The sequence below is a fragment of the Anser cygnoides genome, chromosome 3, assembly GCF_040182565.1.
Source record: "Anser cygnoides isolate HZ-2024a breed goose chromosome 3, Taihu_goose_T2T_genome, whole genome shotgun sequence".
Taxonomy (NCBI): domain Eukaryota; kingdom Metazoa; phylum Chordata; class Aves; order Anseriformes; family Anatidae; genus Anser; species Anser cygnoides.
The window spans coordinates 106,366,725-106,384,323 of record NC_089875.1 but is presented as its reverse complement, the minus strand read 5'-3'; the positions used below and the strand labels follow the sequence as shown (position 1 = coordinate 106,384,323).

Here is a 17,599-nt window from a genome sequence, read left to right as displayed (position 1 = left end):
TCAGTATAACAAAATATTAGCTGCTCTTTAGGCTGCTTTTCATGGGGAAAAATTCCCAAACCAGATCAGTGTCACTTGAGCACATATAAATATGTTAGAGGCACCTAGAATGCTGAAGTGAGAGAGAATCAACTTACTGAACACTGTGTTTCTTCATCACTGGCAATGGTCTGCCACAAGTGTTCTACTAGCTCCTTTAAAATAAATATGAATATAAAAATATGAAAGTTATATTTAAATATGAAAATATACATAACATACACATAAAAAAAAGTAGAGAGGTGCAAAATGAGTAATATAGTTGGCCTTATTTGAGATCTGTTGTGGCAAACAGGCAAAAAGATACCATAAAACATTCATGTTATTTATACGTGAAACAATGCCGGATGAAAGTATTACAAGACCTAGTCTTTGTATTTTTAAGGATTATTAACGTTTGCTATGTTCTTGTTTATCAGCTGGAAAACTCTAGCTAAGTCTGTAGTCTTTGCTCATCCATGCTGTGCTAAAGGGGGAAGCTGTCAACAGAAGGGAGGGTTGCAGAAAACCTAAATAGAACTTTTTTTTGGAAGAAGTGATTAAGTTAGATTTTTGACAAGTCTTTTTAATTTTATATTAAATATGTGTATATATATATATAAATATAAAATAAATTTAATATAAATAAAATGTATGTGGTTTATTGTTATTAATAGACATGCATTGAGTGATTTATTTTTTTTCTTCCTAGGTATGCCTTACATTTTGTTATACAAAGTGGAATTTCCTACTATATCATGATCATAATAGGAGTGGAAAATATGCACAAGTAAGTATCCATTCTTTTCAAAAAAATAAAAAAAAACTTTTAAATAACGTTTCTGTTAAGCTTTCTTCTAACTGCGCATATATGCAGTGCTTCTGGTTGTATTGGAACATTCAGGTCTTACAGTGTTCAAATTCTGTTAACTGTGGTTTTATTTCTAGGAGAGAAAATGGTTCATCTGGGTATTTTTGCCGCCTTTTATGATGTCTGATGCTTGTTACAGTTGGCATTATCCCCACTGAGACTTTGCTTGTACTCTTAGCACCTGATTTTTTTTGCTATTACTTAGTAATCCGAAGTGTCTCACAAGTATGAGTTAACTGTACAGATGAGACTTGATAACATCCAGTGCTAGTAGAAGGAGGATGTCTGAATGGAAGAAAATTTGCATGAGATTTTAAGGTACTAAGTGTTTGCCCTCCTCTCTCTCCTTTCTTTGTAAGAAAAGCGCAGTATGAATGCTGTCTTAAGTTAAAAATATTGTCATAGAGTTATATTTGTAGGACATTATTTGAGGTTTGCATGAATACATTGGTTAGATTAGCAGTATCTGAATCTATCCAGAACAGAACTTCTTTTAAATCATTCTTAGAACCAGGAAATGCATGTCTCTTATTACTGTATGCGTATGTGTTAATATTCCGCTAGTTTAGAGATCAGAATCAAATTAGGTTCCCACTGAGTTAATTCCTGCATAAATGTTTAGCAAAACAGCAAATCTGTGCTTGAACAGGTTCCTGACATGTAGGAAGCTGTCAGGAAAGATGCTGGTAAAAGAACCAAAAAGGAAAACTGCTTTACACAGAAAGTGCAAAGCCAGGGCGGCTTTCATTTGTGATCCTGTCTATTAGAACACACTGCTGCTTTGTACCGTTACTGAATGTAAGTTTATTCTGGTTTTTAAAATACACCATGTTAGGCTCATATTTTCAGGATTGTCTTCAAAAGTTGACATCCAAACAACTACAGAAGTGAGAGAACATTAGTTGATCGGATGGCCAGTTTATTTCCTAGTAGTTAATTTGGTAAGAAGTTGCTCAGAAGCAACTATTGGTGTTGATTTCTCTTCAGAAATGTAAGAATGTCAATTACAAGTTATATGGCTTAATATTCTAAAAGAAACTATGAATACAGTTAAGTGCTGCAAAGGGAGGTACCAGGCAGGTCTGTTTGGGTCTTTGTTCTAACAAATTATGTATGCTTCTTGTAAAAAGCAATCTCGTGGTCATGTACTTGCTAGTAATTAGATAAGCATGAGTGTGTTTAATGTTCCTGTGTTGGAGCATGGGACCAACTAGCTCCTGATTCAACCCAAATGGTTCAATTCCACGTCCTGATCTGCTGAAATGGTTGTGCTATGCGCAACTCTTTAGGTATGTTCTCTTATTCCTAGCTGCTGCTCATGTGAGGGTAAAACCTAGATGTGGGTACCAGGCTTCTGCTGCTGTATCACAGTGTGAGTTAATCGGATAAAACTGGAAATCTTCTCTTTCAGTGGAGGGGAAAAAATGTAACAAATGGAGCAATTTTAGTTACAAAGCAGTTACTTCAAATTGCATGCATCACATGTTACAAGTAGGTTAAAACAAGCTTTACTCTTAAGAATGGTAAGGAAAACAAGTAACTTTTAAAGCAAGTAAGTTCTCATACTTCATGCTGACTAGAAAAATAGGCTTTATTTAAACTGCAATATTTTTGTTTCAAGTAAATATCCAATGAGCTTCTTTCACCAACCTTATTTTAATGATGCTATTTAATGAATTTACTTCAAGTAAAAAGGATAACACTTATGCTGCATAGTTATGCAAAATAAAATATGAAGACTGAACAGTAAGTCTAGAAATAGCACTTGGAGTACAAGATTGGTGAGAGTATTAAAGTCATTAAAAACAGGTGTCGAAACTAAACCTGAAATATAGTTCGCTTGGTGTCTAGTGTTTTTTATAAGCCTGTTCATAGTTAGGCCTTTCAGCTGATTTCTGCTGATACAGCAGAGTGAATAGAAATTTTAAACATCTGGGAGCATGGAAACACAACAGCTCTGCTGCTGGCTATTTTCTGGCAGCAGTAGAAAAATTCGACTTCAGCTTCCTGTATTCAAAAAACATATTGATGGTCATGCTGCCAAATAAATAGGACACAAAAGTAGGGCCAGGAAGTGAGCTTGAGTGCTGGCCTGTGGGTAATACCCGTTTGGTACAGTCATGGCCTCCATCAGCTAGCACTAGGGCAATGCTTGGATGCTGTCTAGGAAACTAGAAGAGCTGCTTCTAGGAGGTAACAGAAGAGACTGTACAAGGTTTTCTCCCTCCATTGCCACAGTATCCCAGGAGGAGTGAAGTTTCAGGGTATCCCTAAATGCCTGGACCTTTCTGCTATGAAAATGTTAATCTGATGACTTCGTAGGACTCACTCTGGTTCTGCAGTCCTGAGGCCAGGTGGTATGGCCCATGTCCTACTGGTGTGTGTGTATGCCCATCCCTTCAGATTACCGTTTATATATGCCTGCGTAGTTCAAGTTCTGGGATTTACTGCCTAGGTGGTAGAAGGGCCCACCCACTGCTGGCGGTCCTAGTCAGAGGTTACCTTTGTTGTTCATAACATTCTTAAACTTAGACCATAAAATATCAAATACCCGTACATAATGTAAATACAGATTCAGATGATTTTATATTAAAAAAGCACTTGCATATTGTACCAAATATTTTTCTGATTATTCAAATTAATTCACGGAAATAAGGTTCCTTCTTCCCCTGCCTGCTGTCCTGCAGGTGAGTACATGGATTGGGAAAACAATCATCCCTGTCCATGGGGGAAGGTGTGGGGGGGTTAAAAATAAATAAAAACACAAAGAAGGAAGGAAACCTTGCCTTTGTGTTTTAGCAACTTTGGGGATAAGGTTAATTAGTGGAAGGAGATCTGAGACTTGAATTTATCGCTTTTATACATCAGTCTTAGTAAAAGAGCATACTCCTGCAAAAGGTGGAATAGTGACATTAACTTTCCTGAACAGCTCAAAAGCTCTTATTTTTTGAATTTGCAACTGAGCTGTGTTAATATTTACTTGCAACACTTTCATGGCTCAGTTGTGAAAATGCAAGACATGTTTAACAAGTTCTCAATTGCAATAAGGTTGCATTTGGTAACTGATATGGTGTTAATGTTTTTTTCCTTATAAATCTTTGTTTCATTCTGTGGTGTGAAACTGCTACTTCTATAGAAGACAAAACCCCAAATGTCAGAGGGCTTTTCCTTAAAGCATTTGGCTACTGTTGGCTAGGAGTTATGTAAGCAGATCTTGCACAGGTGACTGGATGAGAAGCTTTTTAAGGCTTCTAGGCAACTGTTTCTCTTTTGACCTAATTGTTCATTTTATGGTTGGTAAATAATGTCCCTTGGCCTGTGCGGAAAGGAAAGTCAATTATAGGGCTCACAGTTGCTTCACTGAAGTCAGTAGTTTCTCAGTGACTTCACTGATAAGACTGAAGTCCCAGCTGTGTCTGTGTAGAAAGTAAATCTGTTCATTTAACATCAGTCCTGTCAAACCTTGTAAATCTGATGTAAAACCAAGCAATGGGTGTGCTGTTGGTGTCTGAGATGTTCTGCCTTATGCTCACAGTTGCAGGGTGACAGTTTTCTTGATCCAGAAGTCTAGCATTGAACTATGAAAACTTAAGAGGGTAAATTCTGGCTTTAGAAAAAATTCACTTAGCTATTGTCTGTCATATTTAAGGTGTAAAAAGAAAATGAATGAAGGACCTGGAAACTACTAGTGGTAAATATTTAATGAGTTGGGTATGTGTGTGCATAGAACTGATTATTTTTTTATAGAAACTTCTGGTTTCCCAGAGCCTTGTAAAGGTTTCAGACATTTGACTGATTGTTGCGTAGAACGCTTGTGTACATCTTTTATGGAAATACTTTCCTTTCACAATTATGTATAATACTTTTCATTTGGGACTATGTCACTTCTGTAGAATAGTAGTGATTGCTTATTTGGAAGACTATTTTTAAAAGATGATTTAATATATTGTTTCTTAGTTCTCTTTTTAACAGTTAAAGAAGAGAAGCCACCACAGTCACATTGTTTTCGGCTAACTTCAGTAGGTTAATCATTCAAATACTTTGTAGAAGTTGATCAAGTACTGGCTGCTGGTTGAAGGCTAGCATTTTGAGCTCCTAGTGTTTTGCCACAGATTTAATCTATAAATGTTGTGCTGAAGGGATTACAAATACAGTGTCCACCAGAGAAATGCAAATAAGTAAGCCTAATGATAATAGGGATGTCTTGCAGAAGTCTGTCTTCTTAATTTGGAGGCTATAGTGGAGAAAGGCAAGTGTGGTGCTTTGAAGGTCTGTGAAGAACATATGTGATGTAGATAAAGAATTATTTTTTGTCTTCAAAAGAGGATCTGATGAAGCATATAAAATTAGTCATCATCAAATAAACAGACTGAAATAACGACCTAATAATTAAGGATCTGAATAAGAAATGCTATCAATTTCTAGTAGTAATTTTTCGCCAAACTAGGATTGGAAGCCTGTCAACATAATTACATTTCTTTGAAGGCACGAGGGCATCCAGAGAACTGTAAGCTATCTGGCATAACTTTTCAGTTGAAGTTTGTAATTTATTTACGTAACTTAAGTAAAATGTCTGCTACGTAGGTAGCTGCTAAAGGACAGTGGCCATAGCACTAAGAATACCTGGATTCAGCATTCATTAAAGTATTAGCAGCTGGAAGCTGTTCTTCATATACAAACAAAATTTTTCTGCATTTCTGTTTCTACAGTTAATTTTTATATCATTCAGCCAAAGATAAATTCAAGATGGGCATGGTGTTGGGGGGGGGTGATATCAGATCTACAGGTTTAAGGTTTCTGTAGCCTTAAATAACAGAAAAAGCAAGTACTGTTTTGTCGCTGTGAGCAAATTTTGTTGCTTTATCAGATGGATGCTGTATGCAAAACAAATAACCCCAAAAATTCTGTTCTTAGGGAATGTGTATTTGATTAAAAAGACATCTAAAAGTAATTTCTGCATAGATGAGAATCAAATACATCTTATACTGTAGAAGTTACACTGTTTGCATAGCAGTTTCATCCTCCCCTATTAGAAATAACTTTGAAGGCTAATCAGTGACTGTGTTTAGGAGGATATTTCAATAGTTATCAACTAACAAGACTTAAGTTTTCAATTTTGAAGTGGCGTATATTTTTTTTACAGTGAAACTGCTTCAGCATAAGCAGTGTTGTAGCTAAAATACCTAATGCAAACTTCAAATATATGAAAAGATCATCCTTTTTTATTTTCTTTTCCATAAGTAGCAGTGAGATTACTTGGAGAGTTCTGTCCCATTCTAGTAGCCGTGATTAAGAAATGATTTGGAAAAACTGAATCTCATGGAAAGAGCCATAGCAGTGATTTGGGAGATTGAACCCAAGTATTGCTAAGAACCCTGTCAGGTCCTGTTTATTCGGTTCATTGAAGGACTACAAGAGAGTAAAGCATTCATACAGGAAATTAAATGGAGAGAAATTTTGTTTTAACCAAGCACTGCACAAAGTGAGTTAAAGGTACTGGAAGCAAGCTTCCCATCTCAGGAATGTAGCTGGAGACTGTTCTTTGCTATCAGAAATGCTAATAGGCTTCTGCCTCGCTTGTTGAATTGGTTAGCATGTTTTTTTTTAATTGGAAAGTGTATGGTCTGGTTCCTAGATGGTCTTCCTAGTTATGTAAAGTCTTTGCCATTACAAAAATCTTGAAGACTTGTTCGTTTGCAGAAGTGAGTACTAGTTTCTTTTCTGCAGGAACGTAGCTTAACTCTGCATGTATACTGAAAAGGTTAAAAACAGAGTTAAAAATAGAACTAACAGAGATAACTGAAGCTTGTGATTTGAAATAGGGTCTACGTTTTTGTGAACTTTATCCTAAAGAAGTTTTGTTCTTCACTGCCAAGTTACTTCTTTATGTGGTTAAATCAGATGACCTACTTGTGACTCTCTTACCCACGCACATGAGGCCTCTGCACGGAGCTCCACTATCCTCTTGGTGCTGCCTTGGTAATTTATGGAGTTAGAACTTGGATGGGGCATGTCCTGTAGTTCTTTAAAGTTTAATAGCTGCTGCCCACGTGCTCTCTGCATCTCTTCTACATCAAATTACTCATCAAAACAACTAACAGTTTAAAACTGACCAAGTTTTGAAAAACAACAGCAACAACAGAAGTACTAACAAAGCAAACCTTATATCCCTCTTTATTTTTGTGGAGGTTGAAAATTGTTTGTTAGTACCAGGGAGTTAGTTTGTTTTCCATCAAGTGTCCTTTATTGGTTTATTTATCCCCCAAATTTGTTACATTTTCTTTTTGTGAGCCTCACCTAGAGATCAAACTTAAGTATTCTGAAGAGTGTGCATGAAAACAGTGGCTAGCAACAGGCAGTGATTCTCTGTATGCTGAAGATTTGGCCGTTACAAAAATAGCCATGCAAATAGATGGCTGCCTTCAATGACTTGAAGTGAGCACTTGTCAAAGTAAATAGCTGTGAAGGAATTTCCTAGTAATCCTTGTGAATTTTTTTTTGAAAGTGCTTGTTTTAAATAGCTGCTACAAGCTCATCCACTTCAATAACTTCCTGTAACTCTCCTGGCTGTGTTTTGATAGAACTTAATGAGTTACTTAAAACAATAAAGGTGTAAGTTGAAAGCATTTTGATATAATATCCTTCTTAAAACCGAAGTGTTTGAATGGAAAAGCCTTTGCTGATCATATTTTTGTGATTACAGACATTAAATGAAAATTAGAACCGGAATTGTTATCTTTAACGTGTGTAAATTTTTCATTTATCTTTAGATGACTAAACACATTCAGTTTTCTTTTTTCCCCTGATGTTTATATATGAGGAGGAAGGAGGGACAGAAATTATAAAGTGTCTGCAGCTTTGTGAAGTTTGGCACTGAAAATAGGCTGGTAAAGATGACCAACTAGAAAGCAGTATGAATAATTTTTCAAGTCTTGTAGTCATGTTGCATTTAGGTCTTCAGTTGCATCGGTACAGAGGAGACATAGGCTGTTGCAGTGCAACTACAACAAATCTTGATTAAAATATGTATTTCCAGGGAGAAGAGTCGAAGTTAGTGTGTTTAAAATTTCCTACCTCTTTATTTCTGACTTGATTGCTGATGTCCTTCAAGGAAAGGAGTTCTCAGAAGAACAGGCATGTTAACGATGTTGCTGGAATGTAGAGCGTCCATCACACCTGAGGAAACTTCGGTGAAAAATTTCTGGACTTCAGTTTTATGAAGTAGCTATAGATCAAGTATTGATGTTTAATCGAAAGAGTTCTCTTGCTTCCCTAAACTAAATTGATAGGTAGCTTTTTTCACTCTGTGTACATCACTTCTATAAGCAGAGAGAGGAGTCTTTTGTTGGAAAGAAGCAGTAATGTAAAATGGCTGGGTGCGTGATGGGTGCGTGAGGAATCTGTTGGTACTGAGTAGCTGTTGCTTTTTGGCTTTCATGGATCTCAATTTTTTTTGTAATCTTTGTGCTTGAAGTGAAGCTGGGCACAATTAATCAAACAAAAGAGAATTGGTAGTGAGTGTAAAGTCATGTTTTCTGGGCAGCACAGTTGTTTGATAATCCTTGAAAGCTGTAGCATTTGTATAGATACTTCTTCAAGGCACATTACTCTGCCTGTCATGCTGCCAAGCAACTTGACTGCTAGCAAATGAGCTCTGAGTCATGGTATCATTGCTGCATGGTTTATTACCTCAACAAACTATCGTTGTCAAATAAATCAGGCTCCCTGCAAAATGAAATGGCAGAATAAATTGTACCTAGAAGAGTTCAGTGAAAGCTGCGCTTGTCTTCAGCTTCTGGCAAAGACAGCTGCTAATAAGAGTTGATTAAAAATTCTGGTTGTATGGCATTGACTGAACTGAACCAGTTGCGCCTGTGATAGAGGGCTTATATGCAAGGATTCTGTATATTGCAGTCAACTTTTTTTCTCTAAGAGCGTGCTTTTGCATACTTTTATTCTTTGAAATATTGTTGTGTTTGAGACAGACTTGAGTAATAATGGCAAGTTCAGCAAACAATCGTTTCATTGCCCTTAATGGAACTGTTGGCTGTAAATTATGCAAGTCCATTTTGCCTCCGGAACTGCAAGTGGTGGTGTATGAAGTGCCTGGGCTGGAGTTAAAAGATGGTGAAGAGATAAAAGAGCATGGCCCTTATACAGGTGCACGTTATTTTAAAGCAAACCAACAAACAAACAGAAAAGCCTGCTTGTATACTGTTTCTTTTAAGGGAAGCTGGATGTAAATAAAAAGGAAGGATATTAAAAAAATATGAACTTCTTCATTTTAAAATCCATTAACATAAGAAGTTTCATATAGTATCTTTATTAAAAATGCTAACAGACTTAGAAAGCTGATCAGTTTTGCAGATAAAATGCCTTTACTGGGAATATACGAGACCATAAAATCATGACATAGCTAAGTTGGGAAGTGTTTCCTAGTCCTGCCCTTCCTGTTTAGAGCAGGATCAACAACAGCAGGTTGTTCTATGAAACTGAAGCCTTCCTTAATGTGAACACGATCCTGGATCGTCCCAGTTGTCATAAGCATGCTAGCCATTTCCTTTTGGTGTCTCGCTTCAATGGCTGTTACAGCTTAGCATTTCTTTGAGGTGACTTCATGCAGGATAGCTTTCTGATCTGGGCTGACTACAAAAGCTTTATTTTTATTCTTTAATTTTCCTCTGTTCCATGATAGCCCAGTATTGTCAAGTTCCCTTGAAATTGCACAGATTTAGCTTTGTTAACTCAAGTGTACCAGGATCCTTTCAATTAACATGAAATGAAACAACTGAGACAATCCGTTTGGTATGAGGAGACCGTGTTAGGAAATGAATATTAAACCATTTTCCCGTCTTTCTTTCTGAGGAGAAAGTAAAACCAATAATAAAAAGGGGTGGGGGAGAAACACAAGACGAAGACTACAAGAGAAAATGTCTTGCATCTTTAAGTTAGTAGAAACAGGTGGAATCCAGGCTGGGTAATAAAGAGATATCAGAGGCAGTATTTGATATTTCAAGTTGTTTTTACTTCTGATTTGCTTTTCGATTGCATTTGAAGACAAATGTGTCTTCAATGTACAAACAACAAATTCCTTCTTTTCTTATATGCCATGAAATGATGTGTAAGAGATTTACTTTTCAGAATGGTTGGATTACCTGGAGATTTTAGGGTAATTGTGCAAAAAGAAGTCATGTTTACTTGTAGATCGGTGGCATAGTTTTTAGCTGGCAGACCTGCAGTTCTGATGGTAAATTTCTGACTCTGCTGTTTGAAAGTTACACTTGATTATGTTTTAAGAGAAGTGGATAAGTAATAAGAAAATAAATCGTGAATGGCTGGCTGTGACACCCATCTTTAATCTGACCTGAGTGTGATGGAGCTTTCCACGTCCTACTTCCTAACAGAATTTGACTATATGGTACTGAAGCAGTTTTTCCTCTGTGTCTGTCTTTTAAGAACATGCAAGTACCGTGAACAATGTAGCATGGTGTTCATCTTCAAAGCTGGAAATGAAATGTGAAATACTTAATATAGACAAGTGCTGAGCAGTTTGCAGTCATTACTAATCACAGGCACAACAGGAACTGTGAAGTCAGTAGGCTTGCGAAAGGAGGCTCTGGATATTTCGGTGCATGATTAGAGTGAGTAATGTATTTTATTAAGAGATCTTACATGAAAATGCACAATGCATACAAGTAACGCATAACTTTAAATAAACAACAGTCAAGTAAATGGCTGTCTCTTTCTTGGTATTCTGACCTTTTTGGGAGTGTCTGTGATGTTTTAAGTCCCGTATCCTGGAAAGTCCTTAGTAAGTCTCAGGCTTTTCAGTTCATCAGGAGTTCCCCCTCTCCTGAGGGAAGCCTCCACCGTGGTATCCATTTTTGATGCCCCATTTCATGTATACTGTGGCATCAACCCTGTTTAATCACAGTCTTCTGGCTATGATACTGAGGGCTATTTTTTTGTGATTCTTTTTTTTGTTACTGCTTCTGTAGAGAAGCGTTTCATCTGCCAAGCTTCTCATAATCTGTGAAATGTTTCAAGGACTTGCTGAGGTATGAATGAGATGGTGAGAGTATAGGGAGAACTAGTAAGATTCTGCCACACCTCTGTTAAGGTGCACAGATGTCAGATGAAACTTTTGGCAAATGTATTTTGATGTATTAAGAAAAACTGTGGAGACAGCTTTACTTTTTTTTTCCTTGTCCCTCTAAGATGTAGGTAGTTCTTTCTGATCAGCAGTGCTCTCTCTTTCTGATAGTAAAGAAAGACCAAGCTCCTCTGGTTCTCCCTCCACATGATCGTGCTGCTCTAGAAATCTGATCAGTACGTGTTGGAGGTACATTCTTTAAGCATAGGATATTTATTCCATGAATGTCATGTCTTGAGGCAGCTGTTTTTTCAGTTGATGACTATGTTAGTTAGATGGGAAGACTTGCTTGGAAATTCATGTAAGCAATGTAACTGTGATTTACAAAGAGTTGTCTATACAGCAACTGATTACTAGATTAGATGGGAACAAAATTAGAACAGGTCTACGTGAATGTAATGCAGTATGAATGGGACTGAAGGAGCTCTGCAGAAGAATGGAAGGGACTTGCTGCCGAGATGCTGTCAGACCTCCATCAGAAGCCAAGGGTTTCTTCATTTTTTATGACTGCTGGAGAGCAGAAAGATGGATTTTACTGTTTTATGTGAATGTGTGATATAACAACATCTACATCCAGGCAGGATATCTGCAAACTGAAATATCGAAGGCTTTCTAATCCTTTCCAAAGGGTGTGAAAGCAAACCCTGGTTCAGAAGCCACCCTGGTGGCTTCTGAAAAGGAGGTTGACAAAAAGCTTTATTCTGATGTTGCTTTGATATAAAGCGTGCGTCTTTTAGGAGCCAGTTTGTTTCTCTGGCACTTTTCCATGCTTCATGTTTGGGCAATTAGTGTCTGTGAGACAATTCAGCTAAACATTAGAAAGATCTGAAAGGAGTCTAAGGCACCTAGAAACAGACTGAGTTTAGTTTGAATAGCAACACACTGCTGACACAAAATGTAATTACTCAATGCATTTTTCAAAGATCCTGCAAAGGCCTTCCCTTTGCAGTGTAGAAGTGCAAGTACCTCAAGACTATGAAATGATTTCTGCTCCTAAATGCTATCATTATATAAAGTAGAATTAAAGTATCAAGGATGAAATAAATCATTTAGAATGCATGCTTAAATTGGATGCTATCGCTGTCCAGTTCTTATGGTAGGTGATCAACCTGCTGCTGTTAGTAGGAAAAAAAGGTATTTTAACAGTTAATGATGCATGTGATGCTTTCTAAACTTGGTAAAATGGGCAATATAAAAGTAATGCTTTTATGTCTAATACGTCCATTCCTGACTAGCATCACCTGCTTGTGTTGATAAGTAAAATCAATGAAGTAAAATAATTCTTTTTGCATCTTCTGCAAGATGCAAACTTTTGCATTTTCCATTTTAGGAATTAACTAGATATAGTTAATGCCTGCTGAGAGATTCTTGGAAATTTGTTCTTTGGGTCAGCACTGGGTACTAGTTGTTTAACGTATCTTTTATCAGAATGGTCACTGGGTACTTGTGTACATTGTGAAATGAAGCCATTATCTGATGATCCATGGTGTATTTCTCCATTATTTTACAATCACAATTTGATTTGATGTCTGTCTTTTTCTCATGCAAAGAGTGAAAATGTCAGCAATCAACAAATTTGTTCTTATGTCTTAATTGCTCTTACTCTTTTGTCGTACTCTTTTGCCATCTACAAACACCCAGGAACATGGTGGCAGAACATCTGGTTTATTCTTGATGGCCCTACTTCAGTTGCCATGTCACAGGACATTAACAGTGATGACACATGTTTGAAATGGCATTAGATCAAGTGACTGAACAGGTGCCTGACCAACCTGTGTAGGTCACTTTCCTTTGCTCTCCTTGGGAGGGAAAATTCTTGCAATGTTTGTGTCCTTGTGTGCGAACGTGATTAAGAATGGTAGTATGTAGTGATTAATAGGTAACTCTTGCAACTCATGGTTGATTTGGCAGCTGAGTGAAGATGGAGTGCAACAAGAGGAGACCAAACAACTCAAACAGAATAATTAGTATTTGAATTCTGGACTTTGTGTATTTATTGTTTTCCTGACCTGTTCGTCCCTTATCTTTGAGTACTTAGCCTTTGTCGTTGGGTAACTTCAGCAGACAATCCTTGAACTGTCAATGTGGTCAGTTAAGGATTCACTGCCATGGGAAATCTTTTGCAAGGGAGAACATTGATAGATTTGCTAGAGAAACTCAGTGCCTCATCTCTTAGAGGGAGCCTGAAGGATCCCAGCACGGGACTCCTGCCAGATGGACAGTGGTTGCTGGATGCTTTAGATGCCAAGAGCATTGAGGAGGCAGAGACAAAGAATGGATGATAGCCTCAATATAAGGCAGAAATCTCTCATTAAAGGCTCAACAGTGATCCTTTTCCTGCAGCAAATGGTGGCTTTGTATGCTCTGCCAGCATCTTATTATCCAATGGCAAAATTTTGGGCTTGGAGTTCAAGGAATGACTCACAGGAGCAAGTCCTAGTTTTCTGATGCTCACCTGAAGGAATCTGTTTTGTTAATTGTAACAGGCTGAAAAGTCTTGACAGGATCACAGAATGGTATAGACTGGAAGGGACCTCTGGAGGCATCCGGTCCAGCCCCTGCTCAAGCAGAGACACCCAGAGCAGGGTGCCCAGGACCACGTTGACGTGGCTTTTGAAGATCTCCAAGGAGGGAGACTCCGCTGCCTCTGTGGGCAGCCCGTGCCAGTGCTCCGTCACCTGCACAATAAAAGATGGCTTCCTAGTGTTCAGTTGGCGTCTCCTGTTCTCTAGTTTGTGCCTGTTGCATCTTGTTCTGTCACTGAACATCACTAAAAAGAGCCTGACTGTCATCTTTCTACCCTTCCTTCGGGTATTTACAGGCAAAGAGGGATCCTTGAACTTTTTCTTCTTCAGGTGAAGCAGTTCCAGCTCTCACAGCCTTTCCTCACAGGAGAGATGCTCCAGTCCCTTCATCTCCATGGCTCTTTGCTGGGCTCTCTCCAGTATGCCAAGGTCTCTCTTGTACTGGGGAGCCCAGAACTGGACACCGCGCTCTAGGTGTGGCCTCACCAGGGCTGAGCAGATCATCTGAACCTCCTGGCAGTTCTGTGCCTAATGCAGCCAGGATACTGTTAGCCTTTGTAGCAGCAAGGGCATGCTGCTGGCTTGCCTCTGATGTGAGGGATTATCGAAGTAGAAAGAACTTGGTTTTGGATAACAAACACTTGGATGTTTTCCCTTAAGGAAACATGTTAAGATATCTAAGACCATAAGCCTTGAAATAATCCTAATTTACTTTTCTATGAATCTTTCTACCTGCAGTATCTATTAGCCTGTTTGCTGTGTCTGAGGCCACAGACATTACTGTATGTTTGGTTTTGCTTTTTAAGCTTTTAATACTTGAATAATACTTGAAGCCACTTAAACATTCCCAAAGATGGGGTCTTCATTATAGTATTAATTGGGCTAATTGTTCCTCTACCATTCAACCCATTTCTGATCCCCTTCCCCTCTCAAAAATGGAAGCACACAATGGACTTTATTTTTGTTTTTTCCTTTTGTTTCTTAGCGAGATTAAGCTCATGCTATGCTTGTACATTTGAAATTGGTCAGCTGCTTCAGTCAGCCTGGGCATAAATTTGAGTTTCTTCAAGGTAACTTCTCATACATGTAGTGAAAATTGGATGCTGAGTGAAGAAGAGAGCTCCTACAGCCCTAAGACTGTGACACTTTCACAACCTTCACCCATCTCTTGTGGGCTCGCTTTGTCCTGCAGACTGAACTCAGTTATCCTCCTGTACCCACACAGGCTGGATCTTCGGTTTTCACTCTGAGAACCTGGTAGTGGTGGTGTTCCTCTCAATTTCTGCAACTCCTTGCTGTTTTCCTTCAGCCTGTTACCTGCTTCTCCTGTCTTGCTGTAGCACACTGGTGCCTTGACCTCTCATCAGTGAACTGCTGTGCATTTCTGTGCTCTCCAGTTTGTGGGTGGCTTGGTCATTTTTCTTGAATTTGAACTGGTGATATTTATCTGTCACGTACTTAGTGTTCCAGTGCTTTCTGGTATTCATGTCTGCTATAAATATTTCCAGCAGGTCAACCTCTAACCGAAGCTTGGGCAGAGGAAGACCCTTCTGGCTTCAGGCAGGAAAGAAGTTGTTGCATCTCTTTTCCTTCGTTTTGTGGTGATAAATGTGGAACTGTATCAATAAGAGCCTACTACTCCCAAAAGTTTTCAATGCTCCTGTTCTTTTCCAAAGGCTTAATTAATTCTTCCAAATACATAATGGTATCAGAGCATGTGCCAAAATTTCTCTCATTTCCTTTAGGATCCTTTTAAGATAGCATTTTGAGATGATCTTCCTTGCTTGGGATATCTTAGTTCTTAAACAAATAAGAATCCTTGCATGTTTGCTGTCCCTTTATCAACAGTCTGACAGATTAGCATAGCAAAAACCGAGAAGAGGATTAAGTAAAAAGTGAAAGGGAAGAGAGTAGGGAGGAAGTCTTCTGACATGATCAGCTTGTATCTGTACCTTGACAGTTGGTACTTTTTCTAGAAATGCAGTTTGTGGATTTTGCTTTTTCCTGATCTTTGCATCATAGAATTATAGAATCATGCTCTCTAGCTAAACCATGGGGAGGGGGTGACTTAATTTCTAAAAGGAGACTAGCAGCTTTACCCTTTAAATGTCATAGGCTATTTGGAGATTTTGGCTGCAGTAATGAAAGATATATCGTTCGTGAAACTTCAGATCTCCCTGCTACTTGAACTAGGTAAATACAATGAAATGCGGTTTCCATAGAGTACGTAAATACAGATCCAGCTCCAGAGGAAACACTTCTGGATAGTAGGAGCATTTCTGGACTTCCTTGATGTCTTGGAAGTCCCGTTCCTGCGTATTTCAATGGTACACAAAGCTGCCTGAAATAGAAGGTGGAGAAAGTCTACCAACAAGCTACTAATGTGCAGGTCATCATTTAAAGTTTTTAAAAGACAGGTTTTTATTTTCTTTATTTAAACTTCTACAAAGAGTTTGATTCTTAATGATTTGTCACTAGGAAAACTTGAATTGGAAATTCAAGTTTTTTTTATGTGGAGTTGAAATAAATTAATGCTTTCAACTTAGTTTCCTTAAATCACAGAGGCTTTCTTTGCTTTAAGTGCATTACTTTGGTTTTGATTTTTATTCCCCATGGCAGATGACATAGACCACTGGGAATAGGCAGGAGTAGACTAGAAACAATATTCTATTCCTACGCTGTCTTCTAGTTACTAGAAAGGAGAAAACAAGTCTTCTATGCCATCAGATTAGCACTGCTGGAAGTGCCTTTGAGCACTTCTAGTCTTCATCTTCCTTTATGCTTTTCTGCTTGCTGCTTTTTTTTAGTATGCTGATGAGGGTATGTCTTCTGAGAATCCATGTGTGGGTGCAGTTTTGCTACGGAGTCCAAGATCTTTGTTCACGGAGGAGGAGCAAGGCTTTTGATGTAATATAACTTCTGTTTTTTAAAAAATCTGCAAGTTCTTGACATCTGTTCCTGGGGTAAACATGTTTGTATTTGGTTTTTATTTCCAAACGTATATTTTAGGAATAGAGCCTTATGTAGGACTGCCATCAGTGTTGCTTTGGCCACAAACTTTTTATTCTTGTCCATAGTTCTCTTACTAGATTTGCATCTTGCTCAATATTTTCTCCCCTTTCAACAGAAATAAAGAAATCCAATATTCTGAGCATCTAACTTGGATTTTTGAATTTCTTCAGAGATCCTGTCCTCTTTGTTGCAGTCCCTGCTTTTCCAGAGGTAATGCTAAGAAGCTTTCCATGTGGCTTTTCTAGAAAAAAAAAAGCATGTGGGATGCATGCGAGATGCACATAGAGGGGAAAAATTAACAAATGTGTTTGACTCAGTTCAGTTTCCTATGTTATTCTCATTTTATTCTCACATTTCATGATGTGTGGCTTATTGCAAAGAAATATAATACAACAAATATTTGAACAGCCTTTAAAAGAAGAGGTTTTGGGTTACCTCCCTCTTACCAAACAAATATTTCTGAAATTACTAGTGCTGAAGCCTTGTTCTCTCTCAGGAATATTCATTTGCATTGACCAGAAGATAAGAGAGGTGTAGACTGCCTGCCCTCAAAGCAGAGCTGCGCTCCTTAATCAAACAACGCTTCACGTACAGAATGTGTTCAAAAACAAATAAATGATTGTGCAAAATGTGAATCAGCAGCACACCGAACCTTGGTTTTAGAAATATATAAAGGAAGTCTGGGTAGTAATAAAATGCTGTGTTACAAAAACAACTCCCATGGGTGTGTCTCTTGCATTCTGTTCTTGTGTTTGTCTTGCCAGATCATCAGCATCTTCACTGGCTCACACAGCTCTTCTTTCTCTTCATTGCGTCTCAACCCCCTAACAGTAAATTATGAATACTTCAAATGCAGGTATCTTTTCATCTACATATTGGATCTGTTTTAGCCAGATCCCTTTTCTCTCATATCTACAAATGTTTGTTTTCTTCAGGAAACAAAATCTGATAATGGAATCGTGGAAGAGAAGGCTAGAAGGGATTTGAGAGTTCTTCTGGTCCTCTACTCGAATGCAGTTT

General features: G+C 38.1%; 1 protein-coding gene across 1 annotated transcript in view; it reads left to right on the top strand.

Annotated features, from left to right (window-relative positions):
* The window catches only part of MBOAT2 (membrane bound O-acyltransferase domain containing 2), a 96,818-nt gene that overhangs the window by 17,578 nt on the left and 61,641 nt on the right, over positions 1–17,599 (top strand). Inside the window, exon 3 of the mRNA XM_048071344.2 lies at positions 731–808. Within this exon, the coding sequence (XP_047927301.1) occupies positions 731–808 (78 nt within the window). The remainder of the gene's footprint in view (positions 1–730; positions 809–17,599) is intronic.